The 26,311-nt window shown below is 47.3% G+C and overlaps 2 protein-coding genes across 2 annotated transcripts in view; one reads left to right on the forward strand and one right to left on the reverse strand.

Moving 5' to 3' along the window:
* Positions 1 to 142: 142 nt before the first annotated feature.
* On the forward strand, positions 143 to 916 carry LOC135806986 (transmembrane protein 163a-like). The gene has a single exon (XM_065321094.1). It carries the CDS (start codon positions 143 to 145, stop codon positions 914 to 916), a length of 774 nt encoding a protein of 257 aa, XP_065177166.1.
* A 2,103-nt stretch (positions 917 to 3,019) lies between these two features.
* LOC135805334 (nuclear cap-binding protein subunit 1-like) overlaps positions 3,020 to 26,311 on the reverse strand; it is a 28,595-nt gene continuing 5,303 nt past the window's right edge. The window contains exons 6-28 of the mRNA XM_065319355.1: positions 25,254 to 25,361; positions 24,326 to 24,373; positions 23,789 to 23,862; positions 22,821 to 22,890; positions 22,594 to 22,647; positions 21,551 to 21,610; positions 21,069 to 21,176; positions 19,153 to 19,250; positions 18,889 to 18,952; positions 17,929 to 18,039; positions 16,804 to 16,868; positions 16,311 to 16,373; positions 15,617 to 15,691; positions 15,115 to 15,212; positions 14,723 to 14,830; positions 14,460 to 14,547; positions 14,026 to 14,119; positions 13,691 to 13,794; positions 12,004 to 12,064; positions 7,682 to 7,729; positions 6,850 to 6,984; positions 4,909 to 5,010; positions 3,020 to 4,278 (exon numbers count right to left, since the gene is read on the reverse strand). Coding sequence (XP_065175427.1) covers positions 4,132 to 4,278; positions 4,909 to 5,010; positions 6,850 to 6,984; positions 7,682 to 7,729; positions 12,004 to 12,064; positions 13,691 to 13,794; positions 14,026 to 14,119; positions 14,460 to 14,547; positions 14,723 to 14,830; positions 15,115 to 15,212; positions 15,617 to 15,691; positions 16,311 to 16,373; positions 16,804 to 16,868; positions 17,929 to 18,039; positions 18,889 to 18,952; positions 19,153 to 19,250; positions 21,069 to 21,176; positions 21,551 to 21,610; positions 22,594 to 22,647; positions 22,821 to 22,890; positions 23,789 to 23,862; positions 24,326 to 24,373; positions 25,254 to 25,361 — 1,983 coding nt within the window. The 3' untranslated portion in view covers positions 3,020 to 4,131. The remainder of the gene's footprint in view (positions 4,279 to 4,908; positions 5,011 to 6,849; positions 6,985 to 7,681; positions 7,730 to 12,003; positions 12,065 to 13,690; positions 13,795 to 14,025; positions 14,120 to 14,459; positions 14,548 to 14,722; positions 14,831 to 15,114; positions 15,213 to 15,616; positions 15,692 to 16,310; positions 16,374 to 16,803; positions 16,869 to 17,928; positions 18,040 to 18,888; positions 18,953 to 19,152; positions 19,251 to 21,068; positions 21,177 to 21,550; positions 21,611 to 22,593; positions 22,648 to 22,820; positions 22,891 to 23,788; positions 23,863 to 24,325; positions 24,374 to 25,253; positions 25,362 to 26,311) is intronic.

Consider the following 26,311-nt stretch of genomic DNA (forward strand, 5'->3'; position numbering starts at 1 on the left):
CTTACTAAAGCTGGAGAAAGCGAGCTGAATTCAACTTTAACTGTTACTTCCTCGGCTGGCGCCTGCATGTACACCAGACCCGAATGATATACCTTGGCTTTAGTTTAGTTGAAATCTCTTTGCCAGCGCTGTGTCTTCCAGCATGACTGTCGCTGACTCGGCCAAGCAGAAGCTTGCTCAGCCGTTTGGTGGTCAGGATCCGAAAAAGCAGAATTACGAGTGCTTCTCTGTGGCCGATGAAAACTATGATGTGAACGGTGCAGTAACACTGCGGCCCCATGTCGAGTTATGGAGGCCCTACGCCATTGCACTCTGCATCGTGTCGCTGTTAGTAACTCTTGGGCTGGCCATTGCAACGTTTATCCTAGCCTCTGGTGCAGGTAATGATGCACTGTTTGGCTTTGGTGCCACATGTGTTTTGGACTTCCTGTCAACTGCGTTCGTGCTGTGGCGCTTTTGGCCCAACAGCAAAGCAACGTCCAATTCTTATGAGCTGGAGTTGGAACGGGTCGCATCCCTGAGGATCGCCTTGCTGTTCGTCGTTGCCTTCTTGGTGATCAGTGCAAAGTGTATGTATAGACTAATTGTGGGTCTGGATCCGAGTGAAAGCTATAGCATCCTGATAGTGTCGTTTATCAGCCTTGCGCTGTGCGTAGCGCTTGCCGTGGCCAAGATCAGCTTGTCCAAGCGAGTCATGAGCCCCAGCTTGTATTCTGATGGTATAAACTCCTTGGCTGGTGCAGTAATTGCTGTTGGTGTCATTGTGAGTTGGTATGTGTACAAATCCCATCCGGACGTCTGGTACTTGTCCTCTATCATTGGACTGCTCGTTGCCGTTGGGCTCTTGGTGATCGGTGTCTTCTCGGGATGGAGACTGACCAAGCAGCGTCCACCGACGGGTGCACTGGCCTACTGAGTGTATCCGGCACTCTGATGTCAGCAGTATGCACTGCGGCACGGGCACCATTGTTAACTGCCTGCTGAGCGCCGCATGATCAGGCACAATGTCACCAGTATGCTCCGAGAACATGCACCACCACCGCCAACATGTATTGGTATTCGAATAACCGACTACAACTTACAAAGACTTTGCTGACTTACGACTTTATGACCGTGGCTCCTGCTACAGTGCTGCTGCCTGCTAGTACTGCCGCCTGCGCCTCTAGCTACATAGCTACATAGCTAGATAGATAGTTTATGACCATTTTTATTATTATTATGATCCGTGTGCCGACTCCCCGGTCTGCACACGGGCCTCATCCGTCCTTTTCGACCCCGTTGTGAACTGTGACCGACCGACATTCCGACTTGAGAGAATCTTTCCTCGCTCTTCAAGTCGCCTACTTTTACCGCCGCAGCTAGCTTTCCTATTTGCGTCACCTTTGGTGTGGAGCATTGAGCAGCTTCTGCTAGTGCAAGATTCTCTCCTGATTGGACTTTGAAGTACTCTATAACAATATATTCTGTTTCTTTATCAAGCACTTAGTTTGCGGGTTGATAATATCCCCTTCTATTCTTCTATTTTCATGTGCGAAATTGAGATTTTCTTGACTCTACAACTCGACTCTGTGTGCCCTCTCCTGTGTTGAGTATACCGGTACTGGCCGCTGCTGTTCGGATCACAGCAAGATTGAGTGCTGTACAGCACCTATACTACGCTGTGTGGAGGACGCTGCCGACAGGTGGCGCGATGTAGGTGCGTCTTGCTCCTGTGTGGCACCTGGGAGGAGCAGGGTTGCATGTGCAGCAAGAGTTGTGATGCATGTCGCAGTCTCCATCGTGTTGTGACCATAATAATTATTATATGGGTGCGTGATATACGTGTACTACATGTAGCAACATTCAAAATTGTGCACAACCAAACCCTACTGTAGTTTGGGGGACCGAGACTGAGAGCTCCTGCCACTGTAGCGCACAGGTTCCTGTTTAGCCCTGGGTTGATGCATAGCAGTAGCACTCCTGAATCCTGACTACACAGGGCAGGCGCTAGGCCCAGACAGATTCTGCTCCGCTCGCCTCGATATTTTGCCGAGCCTGGCACAGGAATCTCGATATTTTGCTCCATTTTGCTCCGGAAAAACGTGTATTTTATCCACTTCCCGTACAATCCCGTACAACGTTACATAAAAATCGCAGGGTCGCTTTCTCAACACCGGTTTCCACGCACGTGTCCCTGAGTTTTTCCAAAATCACGTCGATCCACAGTGAATCCCAGTGGTGACATGATCTCATCCTGGCAGTGTATCCTGCTGAACGGGGAAGAAACACGGAAATCCAAGTATCAGGCATCGATTTTGCCCAACATCTCGATATTTTGCTCCGATTTTGCTGGCAATTTCCGCTCTTTCAATTCTTCGATATTTTGCCGAAAGAATTGCCGGCAGGATCTGCAAATGTTACTTCCCAAAAAGTCAGTCCACGTGGAACGTCCAAAACCGGGGACAAAAAGTTTCGATGTATGATTTTGTACAGGGAGTCGCCCAGATTGCAGGATTTGCCGTCTAAATTCCAAAAATTTCTGCGGGAGGACCCCCATTAAAGATGGCCCTTCGGCCGCACCGCTCCGTGGAAGCTGCCTCCGGCCCTGCTACATAGTACTGCCTGTCTTCACAACCCAATGACTCCTACTTGTAACTGTTGGTTGTGTGCAGAAAATTATTCTGCTTGCTTCCACCTGACCAAGCACAGTGTCTGTGTTTCTTTGCTCTTTCAATGCTACCATTGTGTCTGTTGTACTCTGTGTGTGTGTGTGTGTGTATGTGCGTGTGTGTGCGTGTGTGTGTGTGTGTGTGTGTGTGTGTGTGTGTGTGTGTGTGTGTGTAGGGAGGGGGTGTTGACAACAACATCTCCAAACACCCTATGCTAAAAGCCCTGTGATCTGTTTCACACTGCAATCGGATCAGTCCTTGCTGGTCAGGTGGAAATTGCAGATAGCTTCATCAACCATGCTTCAACCCATATGACAGAAGTAACGTTGTTGAAGCCACCCTTGCACACTCAGTCTGGTAAAGCAATCTCGTAAGCTCAGAGCCTGTGCCGAGCTCCTGGAAAACTGCCAATGGTTCAAGCATGTGTGGAGCTACTTGAAAACTGTCAATGGTTGCACAGCTCTCTCTGAAATCAGGCAGGCTTGCAAGCCCAGCATAAGAGATCAAAGTAGATGACAGCAATATCTAGACAGCAGAGCAGCATAGTCCAAACATGGCAAAACTAATTTACTGGAAATTACGGTACACAACAAAATACAAGAGCGCAGCAGAGAACTTGCTAGTGAGGAAGGATCAAGGCGATCAACACCAGGATGTATGGGGAGAGTGCAAGTCATAAACGGACAAACAATCACAAGGCCGCAAAGCTGCTAACAGCAGAGTACTGCGAGTGGAGCAAGAAACAAGCAAACACACCAACTGGCAAACCATTACTCAATCACGCGGCTGCACGGGCAAAACAATAGTGTCGTACTTTATATCAGTTTTCACATATTGTACATCAGCCAGCACTGAGCATGCCTACAGTACGTAACAGCCTGTGGTACACACGGTGGTACACAGACGTGGACATCTTGCAGTGGTGAGAGATACACGTATACTGTGGAAGCCAGCTTGCACACATACCGGTACCATGGCCAAAACATAGTGAAACTACTACTACTGCTGCTGCTGCTGCTGTTCTGGGTAGACAAGACCTGGCTACCTGGCGGTCAACTAACATGGGAGCAGAGGTACATTGTTCTATTTTTCATTGGGACTGACAGTGATTCGTGGTTGTAGACTGTCCAGACAAGCCATCAAGAAGAGGAGTTTTTTTCCTTTTTCCGACGCACGTGTCATGGCTACCTTGGCCACGGCACCAGCCGTCGGGCCGCTGTCATGATTTTTAAAAGCCAAGGCAGGAAGGGCCAACTTCATCACGCACTACGGCACGCAGCAGAGGAATAGGCAGCAGAGAGGCGGAACCTAGGGCGGTTTAGTCAAACATCATATCAAAAGTCGACGACGAGACGACGACGGCGGCAACGGTGGCAGCGTAGGTGTACCTATGGCAGATAACTCTATACACAACAGTTGGCAGCAAGATGGCAAGATGGGTGGGAAAGGAAGCGAGGGGCCCAGGTGCGTGGCAGCTAACGCATCACGTCTGCGGGGCCACACGGTGGTAGTAGCGGCACGCTATGATGACCTTGCAGCGCTTGTACACAGCCAGTATACGGCGGTCAACTTCGTCCGTGAAGATCAGATTGTCCAGCGAGCGTACGTACTTCTGAACATGATCACGATGCTGTGAACACAACAGCAAGCAGAATCAAGAAACAGATCATGCTTATGGATTTCGTTCTGAGGTTTGCATTGCAGAATGAAACTATTGCAGGTACGCACGCAATGACGTTGATGACACTAACATGACGCTTTCACTGGCGGCAGCAAAATCTGACCACGGGTACATTTTCTGCGTTTATCCTAGTCAAACACCTGGCTGGCGGCTGTTCAAACTAGCTTAGTTCACACCTCAACAATGCAGCTCGACGGCAAGGCCCTGGAAAGTGAGTGGTCGTATTTCACCGGCCAGCACTGTACATACCAGCGCACAGCGTGGTATTCCCTGTACACACAGCGTGGTATTCACTGTACATAGCTCAGCGCACAGAGTGGTATTCCCTGTACATACAGAGTGGTATTCCCTGTACATAGCTCAATGGGCACAGAGTGGTATTCCCTGTACATAGCTCAATGGGCCGGAAGGAAGCCTAGACCATGCGCGCCTCACTGCGAGGGCACGCTACTGAGTGGCGCAGACCAACAGCCATGTACACAGAGAAGTCTTGCACAAGGTGAAATGCAGACGAACGAGCCATGCAGCACATTATATTCACACACAGGAGTCTTACACAATGAGTGAAATAGCACTTACACTGGTCAGCATCTGCTGCAGGCGCTCCAGAGAACACCTCAGCCACAGAGACTTCTTGCCCTTGTTCTCTTCCAAATGCTCCTGAATAATGATGACAAAGCGCTGTAGTGACGACACCACCACCATCATTAACAATACAGGCAAGAATCAGCAACAATAAGACAATAAGACAATGATTCTGTAGTGGGACAGTACAAAGAAGACAGCGTGTACAGCTGCAACATCAACCCACACCGGCTTCATACAGCAGCAGCAGCAGTCTGCAAAGCGGTGCACACCGGTCGAAAAAGAAAATAATGATAAAGAGTTATAGACATCCTGGTTCTTCAAGTGCCACCAACTAAAGATGATTGTATAGGATGTCATGTCTTGTGGCACATCTCTGATGACGCTTCAAAACACTGTGCTGTGGATGTACAAGTAAGTTGCAAGCCAGCTGTTGGCTTGTAAGGTACAGTGTATAGTAGGGCCAGAGTGATGGATACAAACACATGGAACACTCCTGCTCACAAAACTGATCCTGTACTACAGGTAGACTCCCTCTAATTCGAATACGGTATAATTCGAACATTCCGTGTAATTCGAACTTTTTCGTCGTACCGATCTTCTGCAAGTCACTTCAAGTCAAAATCGAATGCATAATTCGAAGTACGAAAAGTGCGCCGGTTGGATAATTCGAACCCAGTCTTCGTACAGAAGAGCTGTTTACAGTACATTGGCTATGTCCTTTGAACGCTTATTTCGAAGTGAGATCGAGTTGCTAACCTTGTAATTCGAAGTTCTTTCTTTTCTCCTTCTCTAGCCAAGAGTAGCTCAAAATCGATCGATGGTCCGCTGCAGGATCGACTATAGCGTTCAAGAAACCCACCTTCTCTCGAAATTTGATTCAAGCCCGTGCGAGGCAAATTGCAAAGGTTTGATTGAAGACGACTTCTTCCAGGTGGCTGACTCTCTTCGCGGATCTCGATGGCCTTTCTTACCGCGCCAGCTCGTGCGCGGAGGTGTTGGCACACAACACGTCGTAAATTTTGTCTATGCCTTTGCTCCACTTCTGTTCTTCAGAACGACGTGCTGCTGTCCAACGGCCTTTCATGACGCGGATTAGGCAGCGCAGTTCTTTTCCGTTGAAATTGTTTCAGGAAAGCTGCAGTGACTGACAACTTCTTCACTAGAAGATGAAGATAATGTCAGAATGATTTTGTGTCGATCCTGTGTTTTGATAATCCGTTGTACATGACCGCGTACCGGTACGACCACCTATGTTTCGTTGATGCAAATAAAAATGTGCAAACAATATTCAGCATGCGATTTCAAGCATTTTGACATACATATCAGTGCATGGGGCTGCATTTGGATAATTCGAAGTTCCGGATAATTCGAAGTTCGGGCCTGGCAATTTGAGGTTCGAATTAAAGGGAGTCTACCTGTACAAGCACAAGTGGACACTCTGCTGTGTAGCAGAATTGTCCTACTGCTTCTGCTGCGGCAAGATGCAATGACATTCTACATGGATGAGGCAGTATTAGGCATTAATGCAGCCAGCTCAGGCAGGTCCTGAGTCACCGACCATCACTAGCCATCACTAGCCATCACCAGCCATCACTAGCCATCACTAGCCATCACTAGCCATCACCAGCCATCACCAGCCATCACTAGCCATCACTAGCCATCACCAGCCATCACTAGCCATCACTAGCCATCACCAGCCATCACTAGCCATCACCAGCCATCACTAGCCATCACCAGCCATCACTAGCCATCACCAGCCATCACTAGCCATCACTAGCCATCACTAGCCATCACCAGCCATCACCAGCCATCACTAGCCATCACCAGCCATCACTAGCCATCACCAGCCATCACTAGCCATCACCAGCCATCACTAGCCATCACTACACAGTACTACAACGTGCAGTGGATGCTGATACACTGCTCGCCTACCTGAAAGAGTAGCAGGAAGAGCTTCTTGATGTTCTCGTTTGCCTCATCCACCTCTGCTACCAGCTTGTCGACCTCCTTCTCAAGACCCAGAGTCTTGTCGGACACCATATCTAGCGCATTCCTGCTGTCTGATTCCTAGAGACAGCAACAGCATAGGAATGCATAGGAATGAACGGGTGCAGTGGACAAAGGCAGGTTCATAACTGTTATTGCACACGGCACACAACAACTACCCCCCCCCCATGCACATACATGCACATGCAAGAGACATGGGTAAGTACAAAATACGCATCACTGAGCACAGCACACACACACACACACACACACACACACACACACACACACACACACACACACACACACACACACACACACACACACACACACACACACACACACACACACACACACACACACACACACACACACACACACACACACACACACACACACACACACACACACACACACACACACACACACACACACACACACACACACACACACACACACACACACACACACACACACACACACACACACACACACACACACACACACACACACACACACACACACACACACACACACACACACACACACACACACACACACACACACACACACACACACACACACACACACACACACACACACACACACACACACACACACACACACACACACACACACACACACACACACACACACACACACACACACACACACACACACACACACACACACACACACACACACACACACACACATACACACAAGACAAACTCAAGTATGAGCTAGCAACTAGCAGAGCACGACAGTGACAAGTTACCTTGGATTTCCAGTGTTCATGGCGTGCTGCATCCAGCTTCTCATGTAGCTGATACACACAAGCATACACAAACATGAACAGCAAAGAAAATCAATCATGTGTCCAAGAGACCATGGGACACTAGCTTATACGTGCATACAAACCACTACTGCACTTACAACCGCTATGAACCACTACTGCACTTACAACCGCTATGAACCACTACTGCACTTACAACCGCTATGAACCACTACTGCACTTACAACGGCTATGAACCACTACTGCACTTACAACCGCTATACACTCATTGCCGAAGTTGTGTTGCCATGGTGCAAAAATGGCGTTGGATGGCTACGCCTGAGCGCTCGTGCTGTCATCGCAGCCCACGACACGTCTTCCTGCTGTGCTTTCTTGACAAATTATTTTGTTTCGCTTTGTCCTTGTTGCTGGAGGGTTTGATTCTTTGAGATACTGTAGAGCGATTTGGAGTTGGTCAGCCGAGAGTAGTCGTGAGAAATGGAGAAAGAATGTGAGAGAACCTGGACTGCGGATCAAGTCGCTCTGTTCCAGCGGAGGCGAGCAGAGGGTTACGATCTCAGTGCCCAGGCACGTCGCTCCTGATTATTTCAAGGGGCTCGATGTGCAAGTGGCACTCGAAACCAGTGCTGCGCAGAGTGCCCATGTTCCTGCCAGTGTCGCTGCTTCAGCCGGGCTGGCGCTGGCGTCTCCAGTGCAAGCAGTATACCTAGTAGCTGAAACCACTCCTGAACCTGCTGTAAAACCCGCTGCTCAGGGCCAGCGCAAACAGCAGCTGATGCTGCTACTGAAAGGGCCACATATTCACTTCTGTCCAGCTCTGTCCTGCGCGCTCCCACCTCTTGTGGGGATATCATGCGCTTACGCATGCAAGGGCTGCACCAACTTTGCAAAAACAGTATTCCCTACCAAGGGCGTGTATCCAGACGTGATCTTTACCTTCTCATCTGTGAACATTTCCACTTGAGTACTGCTGGCGAAGGGGTTCCAGGAGGCAGACAAGCCTGCATTACCAAAGCCAGTAATGGCAGCGTACAAGAAGCTACCAAGCTTTTCACACATAACATCTGGCTGGTCTCTATCTCGCCTAACTAAAATCCCTTTCTTCATTACTGAGGCTGTCAAGCACTATCTGTTAAATTCCCCGGAAAAAGATTATGACAAGGAGAGCTTGCAGTGCTACAAGCAACTTTGTGCGTACCAATTATTTGATGAGCACCACCTTCACCATTTGGAGGAAAACCTGTTTGCAGGTGGAACACACTTTTGTTTCGTCCGTGCGAAATGCTGGCCATCACAAGATACATCAAAGCAAGCCTACACGTGTATCGTCTGCATCAGCAGGGACGCTCCAGTGTGCTAAGGTGGATACTGCCAGTGCATTTCCGGATAAGGAGAGTGCTGTTCACATGTCGCGGCTTTGCTGTTTGCGCAGGATGATTTTTGCAGCCATGGCATGCAGAGTTTGTCTGGACCTTCCGTAACAGACATGTTGTATGCATGCACGCTTGTGCTTCTGACTGTTTTTCTAGATCATGGCTTCTCTTCTGATCTTTCCTCGTCATGTCTGTTGACGTTTGTGAATTATATCATCTTGTCCAACATAAACACAGTACACTGTGAACGAAAGCAACATTTCATTCCACCTCACCTCTCAACCCCTCACAAACAACCGAAAACTCGTCATCGATTGCACTGATTTTTTAACGACTTTCTGGATCAATAATCATCATTTTTATGTTTTCAAACCAGAAATTGGCAGAGATCAAAATGGTCTGTCATCATAGTAAAACATTGACTTACCAGACATTTCTGAATAATAACTTCGGACTGATGTTAGATTATTACTGGAACAAATCATTTCTGAATGCACAGAATGAGCTAAGTGGAATACTTGGTTGGTTGATAGAACTTGTATTTGCGGTGGAATATATGTAACAATCTTTTTCACATTCGCGCAGTGTTTATTGGAACAAATTCATATTCTGTGATGATGATGGTCAGCCAGTGTCGGTGAAACGTCTAATGGCCATCGCTGAGGACCAGTGGCATACAAATGGCTAAGTGTAGATAGGCCGCGCCAAGTTTGCATCCTCTTGGCTTTGGGTTTGAGGTATTTGAACAGGGCAGAGAACACTGCGTAGTTAGGCAGCCCGGTGAAGTGCCTGAACTTGTCAGGATTGTTTCTGATGCTGGCTAAATCGATCGAACGACACTTCAGGCTCTCGTACTCTTTTTTAATTTCACTGAAGTCTTTTTTCTAGGCCAGCCATGTGATCATCAACTTCACTCGGGTCACTTACACTGATATATCTGTGATCACATGGCAAACCCTGCACAGGACCAGGGGTCGGTGCTGGGTCAATAGCCGAACAGACACCAGACACCACAGAAACGACCCCGGCATCATCAATATCTTGTGGCTCCTCAGACTCTTGACGTTTTCTCTTCAGAACTCGTCTCGCTGGTTTAGGAGTTGCTGTCCACTGGAACTGGGTTGGCACAGCGGTGGGGTTGAGCCATTTTCTTTCTGGCTCCTCACCAGACAGGAGCTTGCCGACGTAATCATCTTGTTTGAAATGAGAGCTGCATACTCTGGTGTTTGATGTGATCTTGAAATTTGATCCCACGTCCCTCCTAATTTCAAATTGCCATAACTTGCACCTTTCTGCATCACTGGGAAAACGATGAAATGCAAGTGACATAATCTAAAGACCGATTACTGCAGAGCGGAACAGCACAGTTGCCTGAAGTTCTTTTCGGCTTCTTGGCAGGTTGGCTGTCAGTGCCAGATTCCACTGCGGCTGACCCCACGGACACTGAAGGCGAAGAAACAACACCAACACTAGCTGCAGCGACAGTTTGTTCGACTGGAACCGGTTCAGGAATGGTTTTAGCTACTGCTTGCGCTGGAGACGCCAGCGCCAGCCCGGCTAAAGCAGCGACACTGGCAGGAACATCGGTACTCTGCACAGTGCTGGTTTCGAGTGCCACTTGCACATCGAGCCACTCGAAATAATCAGGAGCGACGTGCCTGGGCACTGAGATCGTAACCCTCTGCTCGCCTCCGCTGGAACAGAGCGACTTTATCCGCAGTTCAGGTTCTCTCACGTTCTTTCTCCATTTCTCACGACTACTCTCGGCTGACCAACTCCAAATCGCTCTACAGTATCTCAAAGAATCAAACCCTCCAGCAACAAGGACAAAGCGAAACAAATAATTTTGTCAAGAAAGCACAGCAGGAAGACGTGTCGTGGGCTGCGATGACAGCGCGAGCGCTCAGGCGTAGCCATCCAACGCCATTTTTGCACCATGGCAACGCATCTTCGGCAATGAGTGTATGAACCACTACAGCACTTACAACCGCTATGAACCACTACTGCACTTACAACCGCTATGAACCACTACTGCACTTACAACCGCTATGAACCACTATATGCACCCCCCCCCCCCACACACACACATAAGCGTCTTAGTACAATGTCAGGGCTGCCACTTGCTCCGATTTTTGATCGCCTGTCGGACAAACCGACCGATTTTGTTCCCAAAGAGGGACAACCGATTATTTTATTTTGAGCGCTTTTTAGTCCAGTTGGCCATTCGGCGCTTCCAGGTCGCGTTTGGCCAGTCATTGTACATGTACATGTACATGTAGCTGTAAAATGCACACGTGCTTGCATGTGTGTGGACAGTTAAAAATGTGTTCTGGGGCCCCAACAGCAAGCCATTTTGCTAAAAAATTCCGCCGCGGGACACCCCCGGACCCCCGTCAGATTTTTCTCCCTCCAAGTGTGGCAGCCCTGCAATGTACCAGTTAGTGTTTGTCAGCAGGTCAAGGCCACTATGTTCTCCTTTGGAATGCAAACTCCAATTCTGGTCTCGTAGCATAGCCACACACAGATGTACACGCATGCATGCACGTGCGCACACACACGCATACCTCAGACCTCAGACCTGCCCATCGCGGAAGCGATGATAGCGAACAGCTATGTTAGACATAGCAACTTGTGCTGGGATTACACCATTCAACAGCTTGCAAGGCTGATGAATTGACCGCCACTATTTTTAGCCTGGTATCCACCACACAGCTGATTGAAGTGACTTTTTCTGGCCAGTGAATCCCTATTTTTCATTTTTCCACACGCATACACACACACACACACACTCTCTCACACGTACACACGAGCGCACATACGCACACACACGCGTGCATGCACACACATGTACACACACACGCACACACCTGTGTCGGGAGGGCATGATGTCCAGCAGCAGGAGCAGAGGTGCATCACAAATTCACAACTTACTCTGTCAGCTAACATGATGAGTGACTTGACTGTCTGATCCAGAATTTCCCATGGGAAGAAACTGCACGACGACATGCCAAACGATCACATAGCACACACATAAGTGGCATGAGGTCATGGCACAACGACATGCCAAACGACCACATAGCACACACACACACACGTTGCATGAGGTCATGACACACAGCAGCGTACAACACATCTACTGCATGATGAGGTGAATTACCGAAACCTGTCTAAGTGGACTGCTCAAGGAATTCCCCAAATCATGGTCCCAGTCTATAGGTGGACCCCTGATTAATTAAGGGCCATTTCACCGGACATGACGGCACCCTTTGATCTTGATCCTACAAGTGTTGTAGAGGTCTTGTAGGACAGGTGGTCACCTTGTCAGAGTGGTCTCTTTCACAGGTTTCGCAGTGTAGGGCATTTCAACAATATAGGTGTGTAGTTTTCACAATTTTCGACAGCACCTTCCAGTCTCTGGGCGATTTTCTCACGGCTTGTCTTTGTTTCACAATTCCGCCCAAATACCTTTCATTCGCCAGAAACAGCACCGGTATAATATTTCAGGCAGGTTGGGATGCTCTGAAGAGTTTCGTGGTCTCTAGCTGACATGCTTTTAAGCATTTGAGAGATTTCAGCTGTCTGCACTATGACCGCCCTGACCAAGTTTGACACAGGTTTCACATTCAAATCACAGCTTGAGGGCACGCTGGCAGTTCACGAGGCGGAACTGTTGTGCACGTTCACGTGGCTACGTGTCTAGAAATGCAATGCGGCTACTGGCAAAGCAGCAGCTGGCAAGACAACATTTTCGGGACTAAAATCGCCGTGTTACACGTGGCCAGGTCTCACATCTTCTCCAAATTCCATTTGTTCGTGGACCAGCATCTCGAGCGTCCATGCAATTCGTGGGCAGCGTGTATTGGAACAGGCTTCCGGCATATATTCGTTGCCATGAAGATATTCTGGGTTTCAAAGCCCTGCTGTGCCCAGATGTTCTTGACACGCTTTCTCTGTCTTGACTCATTCGTCAGACATGTGCATTTTGATCTTTTGGTTTGGTCTCTAATCGACAAACTGACTTTTCTCCTCAAATACCTCAACTTCTCTATTTCTATTTCATACATCTGCTTCGTTTATTCCTTACTCTTTTCTGTCTATCTTTTTATTTTATTTCCCTTGTCATGTAATCACTGTCACTCACATACAAATACCGTCATAAAATATAAAACACAAGTTTTTCCCTCTTTTTCTATTTCTTGTTTTTCATTAGCTTTAGCATGTTCATTCACATTCTTCATCATTTGTGAGAACTAGACCTGGTCTAGTGAGAAGGCATTCTACTGCCTGTAATTCTGGTGAAGTAAAATAAAATAACAATAACAACAAATAGAACTAGATATGACTATACAAAGCAACAGGCCACACTAGGAGGTCTGCGATGCTTTAGCTATATATCCTCACCTTAGCGAAAAGCTGTTCGAAATACCCTCATTTTTAGAGTAGTGAGGGAAAGAGGGAGAGATAGATAGATAGATGGATAGATAGATAGATAGGTAGAGAGAGAGAGAGAGAGAGAGAGAGAGAGAGAGAGAGAGCAAGAGAAAGAGAGAGAGAGAGGCGCGTGCACACACATACACCTGACCACACCCACACCCACTACGTCAAGCTACAGACATACCTGCAGAAATTCTTCTGCATTGATGGCGAGAAAAGAAATGTGATGGCCGCCTTTGAGTCCGCCACACCAGCGCGGATCAGCTTCTCAATGAGGACAGTCATCAGCTACAGAGAAACCCAGAGGATAGCACACAACGATACACGTCATTACTACTGACTGCTGATACAAAAAGAAAAGTTAGAAATACTGAAATACAAGAAACATTACACATGAGAGAGAGAGAGAGGGAGAGAGAGAGAGAGAGAGAGAGAGAGAGAGAGAGAGAGAGAGAGAGAGAGAGAGAGAGTAAAGCACCCATAACCTGCAGTCCCCCTTGCCCACTGCACCACTCTCACCTGGTGATGGTTGATCCAGAATTCACCGACGTTGCGCAGGAGAATGGCACGCTCCTCGTCAGTTCTGATCAGCTCTTTCAGCAATGGACGCAATCTAGGAGAAGAATGGTTTTCAGTGGACATGTATACCCGTCATGCAGGTGCACACGCATGCACACACACACACGCACACAAGCGCACACACAAACACACACACACACACGGCCTTGAGTGTATCGTGTGTCCACTGACGGTAGTGAACAGACAACATCAGTGTTGCCAACAATAGTATAATACATGTGCGGCCAGGCCAGGCAAATGATCATCCACAATGACAGCATGCGGGGAGGCGAAGCAGCAGGTGCCAAAGGAACAGGCAACTGACAGAGGATATCCTAGCAGGAGGGCGGCTCCATTCTACACACTTCACCACACCCCACCAATGCTGTGCTTACCTGGCAATGGCGCCGTAGCTGTGACTGAACGACTGACTGCCCACTTGCAACATCACTTGAGAAAATACCTCCAGCTTCTCACCCGCCTCTGTAATGCACCACGCCATTACACCACACCATACACAACACCATACACGAGCAATAAAACATCACACTGGGAGGTTTCATGCAAATTCTACAGGGGTGTCTCCAGGAGTCTCGCTCCAGCCACAGCTGAACAGTAGGTTCGGAATCAAATCACTGACATAAGGCAAAGAACTAACCAGGTGTGCCGTCGAGCTTGTCTAGAATGCTCTGCAGAGCAGAGGCGTCTGCCTTGTCCTTTATGGCATTGACCAGTTGACGGGCAGTGTCCGAAGCTTGGCTGGAGGCTGTCAACGCCGACAACACAAAGAAAAGAAGGAGTGCTTACAGCATTAGAGAATATACAAGATAGCAAGGAGTGGAGCAAATCAATTACGCATTAACGATCACTTCTTGACTTGAGAAAAGTTTCAAAACTCTTTCCCAACTCTGGCAGGTATAGAATCAACATTTTGTCTATGACCACAACCACTGGTATGAAGAAGTGGAGAAGAAGAGGAGAAGACATTAGGAGTTACATAAAAGCTACACGTAGGCACAGCATAGACATCAGTGTCTGCTGTGCACTCACCTTCTCTGCCATACCGATACTGCGGTATCGTCTCCATCGGCACCAACGGGGCAAATTCGTCGGGCAGCAAATCCAAAAGGTGGTCCCGATAGGAGAACCTAACAACACAGCAACAGCAACAGCAAAAGAAGAAGAAACACACACACAGTGACATGATGCGTGCACAGACACGGACACACAGGGCTAGAGTTGAGCTGTACTGTCATAGTACAAGTAGGCTGTAGACAAGCTACAGGGTGTCACGGATACACACACTGTAGATAATCAACAGGGAATCACGGATACACACACACATTGTAGATGACCAACAGGGCATCGCGGATACACACACACACACATTGTAGATGACCAACAGAGCATCGCGGATACACACACACACATTGTAGATGACCAACAGGGCATCACAGATACAAACATGGTAGATGAACAACAGGGCATCATGGATACACACAGCTCAGCACACTCAGTATGATGGTTGGGTGGTGAATTTGCTGCAACTCACCGCACGACCTTCTCCAGCATGTCAGTGACAAACAAGCGCTTCGGCTCACTTTCGTCCATTTCCACAACATCCTTCCTGAAAATACCAGACAGGAGAGACGGGAAGAGAACACAGTCTCCATGGTTGGTGCGCAAACAGCAAATGATAAATGGTGCTGCACCAGTACACGTATGTCATACTGCATACTCCGAAGGCCATGCACATATCTATGGTATACATACTGCATACTCCGAAGGCCATGCACACGTCTATACTATACTATGTACATACTGTATACTCCGAAGGCCATGCACATACCGTAAAGTCGTGTATAAAAGCCATGGCTTTTATGACTTTTTTGGGGAAATTTTGCAGGCTTCTATGTGAGACAGGTATTTCTATGTACAGTCAACTTCGCTGATATTATAACGACTGCGGATATAACGACAATTCGCGAATAACGACAGAATTTCCATGCCCAGAGCAAAGTCCCATCCCACTGTAATACATAGAATGAGACTTCGGGTATAACGACACTTCGCGCATAAGGACACCTTTGTGATGCCCCGCCGAGTGTCGTTATAAGCGAAGTTGACTGTATGTCCACACTAAAACCAGGCTTCTATATGAGACAGGCTTTAATACAAGACACTATGGTATCTATGGTATACATACTGCATCCTCTGAAGGCCATCCACATATCTACAGCACCTACCAGTCTTCCCAGCTCCACCGGTACTGGAAGTTGCTGAGATGGTAGCTGAACCAGGTAGAGAACCTTAGGAAGTAGATGCGCATAGGCAACAGCATTCAAATACATGGACACACTGGAATTAGACCAGGGCAAGCAACAGCACACAGGAATTAGCAGCATCAATTTTCTTTGTGCTGGGTTCAATCCTTCAGTACAGCTACTTGTACTTTGATCGTCCAGGCGGGTGGATAGAGTCAAGCAAAAAAGAACACCATCATTCTCACCATGCTAAACTATGCTAAACCCCACTACAACGTACAGAGAAGTAGTCTGCATACCTATGCACATGTGTACCAAGCATGTCATGGCCAGTCAGCACACAGAATAGCTAGCAAGACAGCTCTCTACCCATACTGGCACACATCCCTGACACAACCGCAGAACCTAGGCCGAGAGGCTGCCCCGTACATGTACATCAACCTGTAACCGTGTGCCCCAATGACTCTCTACTTACCGGTCCATACACGTGACATTCATGGTGTCTAGACGTCCGTAGAGAAGTACTGTTGCTTGTGCAAGCTGACGGTTAAGTGCTAGTCAAGGAATAAACGAGGCGACTTTGCTGCATAAACATGCAGTGGACGCGTGTATGTGCGTACCAAGTACAGCCAGCACTTACAAACGGACAAAACATGTCGAATTTGAGTTGTGCATGTACTGCAAACATTGTTTGGCATGGGGTACACTAGTAGGCGACAAATCCGTACAGACGAGAGTCACAGAGTATTCGCTGATATCTCAAATGAAGTACGCCGGATTAGCACCCGCATCACCTGACGTGTTGAGGAACACATCAAGTAAAGACATTCGCATCGGTGGGTCACCACATCGCCCATATATCCCCTAGAGTCGAATGAAGACCTCACAAGTGAGTCAGGGGAGAGGGGATAAGTCTCTCAAACAAAGTGTAACAGACCTACGACTAAATTGAAATTTCACAGAAAATGTAAATCTGGCATATTCCTTGTTTCCTGGGAGAATTACAAAAATATCGCAATCCTAGTGGGTTTACTTTGCCAGGGGAATCATACTGGCTTTTCCTTCGCAGGTGACGAGTCAGTACAGCTAACGTAAATCTTTGGCCTCACCGATTCTCACAAAAATACTCAACTGCCAACTACAGTCCATTTCAAAACTATAGACGCGTAGTGTTTTTGAAATATTTCAAATTTGACTGGAACTTTTTGAGAATAGTTTTCGGAATATTGCTCAGGTCCGCTCCACAATTACTCTCATATACAATTGTAGTTTCTAAACGATTGGATAACAGACGCCCAATTTGGAAAAAAATTATGCACAAAGTGATCACAGATTTTATGTGGTATGGATGGTGGCATAACGGTTTTTGCCTAGGAACGCGAATAGTTTTGAAATGGACTGTAGGACGACCAACAAATAATGGCCACGATTATACCAGCTGTATTCCAGGATGTCTTTCAGCATCTCATGCAATCTTTACGTAATGGCAGGATGAATGCTGCGCGGTACAATGCAGAGAGAGAGTTTGCCTTGATAATGGTTCAAAATACACTTGAGTACATACAAGGCGGGGCAAAGACTAGCTGACTGGTAAGGATACGACTTGCGGGAATGACTGTGGACTGAGCTTGCAGAGCTCCACCAGCAGACAGCTGTAGAAGAGTGGCAAGTGCGGAGAACTGGGAAGGTGGAACAGCTGGGCGAACACGGCCTGCAGACAAACACCACAGCACATGCACATACAGTCAAACCTCTTTAGAACGAACATCAAGGGACCGATGATATTTGTTCGCGACAACGGGAGTTCTTCTTATCCATATGTTTTACCCAGTGAATACACAGGGTGTTATCCAATACAGTTACGAATACTAGTTCTTCTTAGGCAAACATTTGTCTTATCAGTGTTCTTATCAGTCGGTTCTTCCTAACCAGGTTTCACTGCACATACTAATACAGCGTAGTACTTTAAAAGTAGTGCAACAATCAGCAAAATATACTTTAGCACATGTGTATCCTATTTGAGTGTGCAACTCAAGACTACTTTTTGCGAAGTACAAAAGAATGCCAATTATTCAAATGTCAATTATCTGAAATGCCTGGTCACAATGTTGGGCAAAATTTTGAACTTTTGAAGTGTCTTCCCAATCATAACACCATATCAGCACTTGTGCACAGGATCAAGAGTACATAACCCCCCTACCCAGGGGTTGTGTACTCTTGACAGGATGCAGCACAGCCGGATGTTGTCAAAACGAATCTTCATGGGAAGTTTTGAGGAGCCGGGGGCGTCTTATTCCGGTCTTACTGCCAACAGAGAACAAGAAATAATGATGAAAATACAAGGGAGTACACATGCTTTTAAAGATGGTCGTTCCCTTATCCGAACATACTCCTCACCCGAAACCTCTGGAATGACCCTGCTCCCAAGGGGCACAGATAATCGGCACTCTGTTCAAGCAGACCTCAGGACTAATGCCACAAAGACATGTATAAAAGTACAGTGTAGTATATAACCAATGCCCCCCCCCCCCCCCCACACACACGCACACCCACAACCTACCTCTACTATCATGTACTCCAGCGGAACTTTCGTTTTCAGCTGCAGATTCATGAGGCGAGTGGCACTGATGGCAACAAGTGGACACAGATACAGCACATGAAGTAAAAACTCAGCAGACAGGCAAAAGTGACTACAGAACTAGATTTACAACTTCACAAAGACATTTAGAAACAAGCGTGCACCATTGCAGGTAGATACAAACAACACCAGCAGCAGCACCAGCATCAGCATCAGCATTACCAACTGTCGACAGCCAATACTCACCAGTCCTTGCGATCAATGTGATACATGTGCAGCGTATTGTGAATCAACTCTTCTGTTAGGTGACGCTCAATGCTATTGCGATGCAGAGGTCTTGCACCCTGAGCAAGCACAGTCACACAATAGGAAAGAAACAGAACACTGAAGGAAAGAAAGAGAGAGAGAGAGAGAGAGAGAGATAGAGAGAGAGCGGGAGAGAGAGAGAGAGAGAGAGAGAGAGAGAGAGAGAGAGAGGGGGGGGGGGGGGATGTACGGCTAGATGGTCAAATGAAAAAAACTGATGGAGTCTACAAACAATCAAAAAGCTGATATTTACTCTAGTCAACATGAATACGTCATGGGGGGAGGACTACTCAACTAGGTCTACAGCAAAAATGTCCCAAGCCAAGCCAAATGATCTACTAGTAAATTGACCCTAATCCAAATGTACTACTGTCGTGGACATGGAAATCCGGTTGCACGTCTAGCGGCCGCAGGGCGCTGGCCATGCAGCCTAGCCGTGGATAAGCAGAACGTGCATCATATAAACGCATGCCGCGCGCATTGCGATCGGATCAACATGACTTTGTGCACTGCGCATGCACGCAGCGTTCTGTACGCGCTGAGGGCACCGGCGCCGCGGCCCCGGTCAATAGACTGGATTTCCATGTCCGCTACAGTAGTACATTGCAAGTGTATCAACAGACCATAACACACATGGATACACAATGATGTGACAATATGAAACACACATAACACACACACACAGACACCCACCTACACACACACACAGACACCCACCTACACACACACACAGACACCCACCTACACACACACAGACACCCACCTACACACACACAGACACCCACCTACACACACACAGACACCCACCTACACACACACAGACACCCACCTACACACACACAGACAACCACCTACACACACACAGACACCCACCTACACACACACAGACACCCACCTACACACACACACAGACACCCACCTACACACACACAGACACCCACCTACACACACAGACACCCACCTACACACACACACAGACACCCACCTACACACACACAGACACCCACCTACACACACACACACAGACACCCACCTACACACACACAGACACCCACCTACACACACACACAGACACCCACCTACACACACACAGACACCCACCTACACACACAGACACCCACCTACACACACACACAGACACCCACCTACACACACACACAGACACCCACCTACACACACACACACACAGACACCCACCTACACACACACACACACAGACACCCACCTACACACACACACAGACACCCACCTACACACACACACACACAGACACCCACCTACACACACACACACACAGACACCCACCTACACACACACACACACAGACACCCACCTACACACACACACAGACACCCACCTACACACACACACAGACACCCACCTACACACACACACACACACACCCACCTACACACACACACAGACACCCACCTACACACACACACAGACACCCACCTACACACACACACAGACACCCACCTACACACACACACACACACACACCCACCTACACACACACACAGACACCCACCTACACACACACACAGACACCCACCTACACACACACACACACACCCACCTACACACACACACAGACACCCACCTACACACACACACACACACACACCCACCTACACACACACACAGACACCCACCTACACACACACAGACACCCACCTACACACACACACAGACACCCACCTACACACACACACACAGACACCCACCTACACACACACACACACACCCACCTACACACACACAGACACCCACCTACACACACACACACACACACACACACACCGTAACACAGACCGGTGCACGCACGCACACTCACAACCGCACACAGCCCTGACCTCCTGAGGGACGTCCTCATCATCGAACAGCCTGAAATCGACTTCATGCTGTGGATATTGGATTCCGTCATCATGAGCAGGAACAGGCAAACTCTGAGGTAAGGTATGCTGCAAGAATTAAAAAAAACGAAACAAGGAAAGCATGCAAAAAAGCCTTAGCACAACGAATCATACATCGGCGAAGAGACATACATCTACCGTCTCCTATCCACTGGGCCACATCATCACACTCAAAAGGGCCACATCACCACACTCAAAAGGGCCACATCATCATAAACTTAAAAGAGCCACATCATCACACTCAAAAGGGCCACATCATCACACTCAAAAGGGCCACATCATCACACTCAAATCATCCACTGAACAAACGATAGCATAACCGCTGTAAACATCAACACTGGGCATGAACTTTCAATTGCATGTACGTTGCAGCTCATGGCGACATAATTACGAGCACGTAATTGTGAACGGAGCCAACATACCGGGAGGCCATCATCCAGTTTACCGGCAAACGATAAGTATGGGCGAATTGTGTACTTCTCCTGGAAGAGACAGGCAGCAAAAACAGAGAAAGCGTAATGATGAGTACAGTAAATACATGTACATGTAACAGAGGAAGGACTAAACTGTTACAAGTTTTGACCAACAGTCCACAGAGGTAACGCAATAATATACAGTCAGATAATGCGACAATAAGGCACAAAACTGACGAGGGTACTGAGACATTCAATGACCTGACACCTAGCTCCAACACATCTACGAAGCGCAAGTGTGTTGGAGCTAAGTGTCAGGAAAATTACTGCAATATGGGGTATTCAGTTTCCTCTGATACGAGAATGCGATAATGCTAAAAAAAAGAAGACACACTTCAGGCTCTTTACGAACATCTTGAAGGGTTTCTTTGCGCTGTTTATTATTATTTATTTTTTTACCGTACATTTGTACTTAATCCATTCCCATTGCCTGTATTTCACCTGACGAGAAGGCTTGAAAGTATACTCGTGAAACCGAAAACTTTCAAGATGTTCGTAAATGGGGTATTATCAATAATACCCCATTTTTGGGGCAGGGCCATGCACCCACCACAGAACCGGCTTTATGTATACTGCTCAGCTTGCCTATGAGCAGTGGGGAGACTTCATGATGACAGGCTGTTATAGTAGCTGTACTAGCTGACAGACACAGCTGCATAGGTTGGATGCTCATACGAGGACAGTCCAGGCATAATAGCCGAGACCTAATGAAGTGGAACGTGCCCGAAACGCAAGACACCGTTGGACAACGTTCGTAGATATAGTATCCATGTGAGGACTTGCAAGTCGGATGGAGTAAACACGGTCTGCCAAAGAGCTTGTCTTACCCAAGTTTCGGCGTCGATTTTTGGATCATCTTATCCGAGAGTTCACCGTAACCTAGTCGATGTGTATGATATGTGAAAAAGTTCTGTAACTCAGACAGCATGCTCTTTGCAGCTCAACCACCACCACCACCAACCACGCACCCACTCACCCAGCTACCCACATACCTGCCAGTTTGATCTTCTCAAGAACTGAACCTGACTCCACAAAACGTCAAGACTCTGAAGCAGCACAGAACAGAGACAAAAAAAAAGAGAGTGAGTGTCAGAGGTGAAAGAGGTGGTGATGACTGGTAACTACATGTAATGAAACCATACAGCTGCTGGATAACCAAACAACCAACCTTTGAGGCAGCGAATATTCCCGAATAACAACATGAAAATCTGCTACTTACATCGTCTTGCTGTATCGTTGTCGATGTCCAGACCTTGAGGCTCTCAATATACCTACCGGTGTTACGTCGCCTACACACACGCACACATACAACAGGAGCAAAGAAACACAACTAGGACCCGCAAGGCATAACGCAACTGGCGGCCGCTTGGACTTCATAAAATAACCCAGAAACAACGGAGGCAACAGTGTTCTCAAGTCCACTGTGCATTATTGCACAGAAGTAGAATCCCCTGGGGTCCCATGCCCATACTAGGCAGGCTACTAGGGATGGATGACACGTTAACCCTTTACTGTCCGATTAAAATGTATACAAGCCCACGCAACCACAAAATCTGAAACTAAAATTAGACGTAACTTTGGTTTGAATTTGACGATTTCCACGATCTTGGGCATCCTGGAAAGGTCTTGACGAAACGAACGCAATGAGCCCACACTCGGCGCCACAGGATGCACTGGTCCAGCGCTGCAAGCCAGGGAACGCGCAAAAGCGCTGAGCTCACGCTCGAGATCGATCTAAATCCACCATGTCACCCCTGTTGCTCGTATCGAGCTCAAATATTTTCGTAGAGACTCCCGGGAACCTGCTTTTGAATTTGAATCGGTGTAGCCTTGCCAACAGGTGACGTAAACAGGGAAAATCCCAGCCGTCGACATGCGCGTCGCGCTCTGAACGCACATTTCCCGGGACCAGAATTACGAGTGCGATAACTCAGCAACCGCTTTTCGTATCGCTTCGGGAATTGTTCGAGGCGACAGCTGAGACTTTTCTCTTCGACCTACATATTTCGATCTCTCATAAAGACCTAGATTTGAGCAAGTTACGATAATTTCAAAATGCCTACCCCATCGATCCCATTGGATCGATGCTTGTATGTACGGACAGTAAAGGGTTAATGACAGCTACAACAGCAAATGCATGTGCACATCCGTAGGCGCACCCAAGGACATGCAGCTGCAAAAACATACCTCATGTAATGCTCGATGCTCTCAAAAAGGCGGTCCAAGTCGCGGCCTTTCCTCTCGGTGAGCTCGGATCCAGACTGCAGGCGCAGAGCATGCAATGGACACACACACACACACGCGCGCACACACACACTGTTGACTCCAAGAGGGTATGGCGTGTACCCCAGAAAATACGGCATGTATTCTATCTGACAGCAAGAAAGGCTACTGGCGAATGTTCAGAAAAGTCCATTTCGTCAGAAATCAGGAAGCGCCAGGTGTAAACGTCTACAGTTCTACAGTTCTACAGTGAGGTTCTTGTTCTGTGTGTAAGTTATTTACAAGTACATGCAGCAAATATATCATGACAAGTAGAGTTGCTGTGACAACATCAGTGAGTCGAGACTGCACGGACATATGCAGCTCCATCCATCCATCGGCGGTACAAATGAAACTCTGATCACAGTACGAAAAGGAATACAGTCACGGCAATGCCGGTCTTCAATAATAATTATTTAAAACACTCTATTAAAAGCAATGGTTATGCAGACATGATCTTACCCAGGGTAAAGAGCACAGGACAATAGACACAAACACATCTGACCGAGCCTGACAAGAAGATAGAACAAAGAGACACCAAGAACAAGTCTAGTAACATGTATAACGAAATGACTGCACCAGCCTGGAGCATCTGCAGCACCCACTCTAAACACTGTCTGACTCTGAAGAGATTCTCTGTTCAAAGAGAAAGCACATGACTGCCTTCTTCGTCCTCCACTACGTCAAAAATCTCAGCTACCATACCATTGATATAGCTTTATAATGCCAAGAGCAATCTCAGCATTCAAGTTCAATAGAACAGTGGCAGTACATCCATCATCTACTAAATATCCTACATGCAGGACTACAATATGCTACTGTACAGGCAGGAAATTTCGTCGGTCAATAATTTCGTCCAACTCCAACAAAAGGGAGTTTGTCTGGTTGTACATTTCATCCATGGATCATTAGAGTGTATTGAAAAGCTGGACAAATTGACATTAGCCCGGCATTCACTTTAGTCCCAAACCTCCTTGGACGAAAAAGACGAAATTAAATTCCACACGAATATTTCTGCTTACACAGTACATGCAGGACTACAGTAGGCACACACAGCAACAGCACAGCCAACCACCACTGAACCAAATCCCTTTGCTGTTATTTGGAGTTTCACGTTAGTAACAGCAAAGGAGAATTGAATTGCTTGTCCCATTGCCGCGTGTTGTATTTCTTGCCCCGAGCACTGGACATTGAGCTCTCTACGTAGCCTGAGGATATACCGGTATAGTGAAGAAAAAAAACATGTCTCCTACTCAAGTACATGCATGTAGACGAAGTGTGTAAACGTGCACATGCCAGCGGTAGGGGTGTACATGCCTGCATTGCATACAACGTGTGTTGCATCGAGCGGAAGTATCTAGTGCTCACGCCACATGGCCTGGACTCCTACCTGCGGCATGTGATGCTCCTGAGTGACGGACATCAATGAATCGTAAAGGGTGAGAATTGCCGCCGGCTGCACCACATGTGTGTTGACAAGATCGGACAGGAAGCGGGTCTGGGTAGAGACGGGTAAAGACAGGCAGAGCAAACCGACGTCCATCACATCTACTGTATACCGTAAAGTCGCGTATAAAAGCCGCAGCTTATATGACTTTTTGGGAGAAATTTTGAAGGCTTCTATACAAGACAGGTATTTCTATGTATGTCAACACTAAAACTAGGCGTATGTGCCAACAGTGTACCTTGAAAATCAGGCTTCTATTCAAAAAAGGCTTCTATACGAGACATGTTTTAGTACAAGACACAACGGAATCTACTACTATTCGTGACAAGAAATATTCACAATTCTCTAAAACCCCAAATGGATAACGATGATGAATGATTGCAGTAATCAGTGACTGTGAGCCTGGGTGGAGTATTGAGAAATAGAATATTTACACAGTCAAGTTTTGACTATCTGCACTTCAGAGCGCAGTGGGTGTCCGGTCAATTTTAAGAGAAATAGATTTTTTTTTAATAAATCACCATAATTACACAGTCAAGTTTCGACTATCTGCACTTCAGAGCGCAGCGGGTGTCCGGTCAATTTTAATAGAGAGGAGTATGTTTGGATGAGGACGTGGGCATGCATGCCATCTACAGCATGCACATTCCCTCATGCTTTCGTCATTTCTAGTTCACTTTCAGCACAGGAATACGGCACACTCTAGCTCCTGACTACGAGTGCAATTGTGCTGCGGGGTGGAAATAAACATAATACCATAAAAAATGCAAAAACTCATCTTAGCCCGAATCACTTCAGCGCGACTTTGTGTTCGAACATGATAATCATCCGGATAAACGGCATTCTACTGTACATATAAATTTCAAAATTTTGGAAAAGTATACAATACGAGTACAATGGGTTGATACTTTATAGCACTAGATTGACTGGCTGTGTGCTGCTAGGCTAGCCACATAAAGCAAAAAAACAAACAGCCAATGGCTGAAATGAAGCCAAACCAT

This window comes from Sycon ciliatum, chromosome 1 (assembly GCF_964019385.1).
Source record: "Sycon ciliatum chromosome 1, ocSycCili1.1, whole genome shotgun sequence".
NCBI lineage: Eukaryota > Metazoa > Porifera > Calcarea > Leucosolenida > Sycettidae > Sycon > Sycon ciliatum.

Coding starts and splice junctions, on each gene's coding strand:
- LOC135806986 (XM_065321094.1), top strand. CDS start 143: ATGACTGTCGCTGACTCGGCCAAGCAGAAGCTTGCTCAGCCGTTTGGT.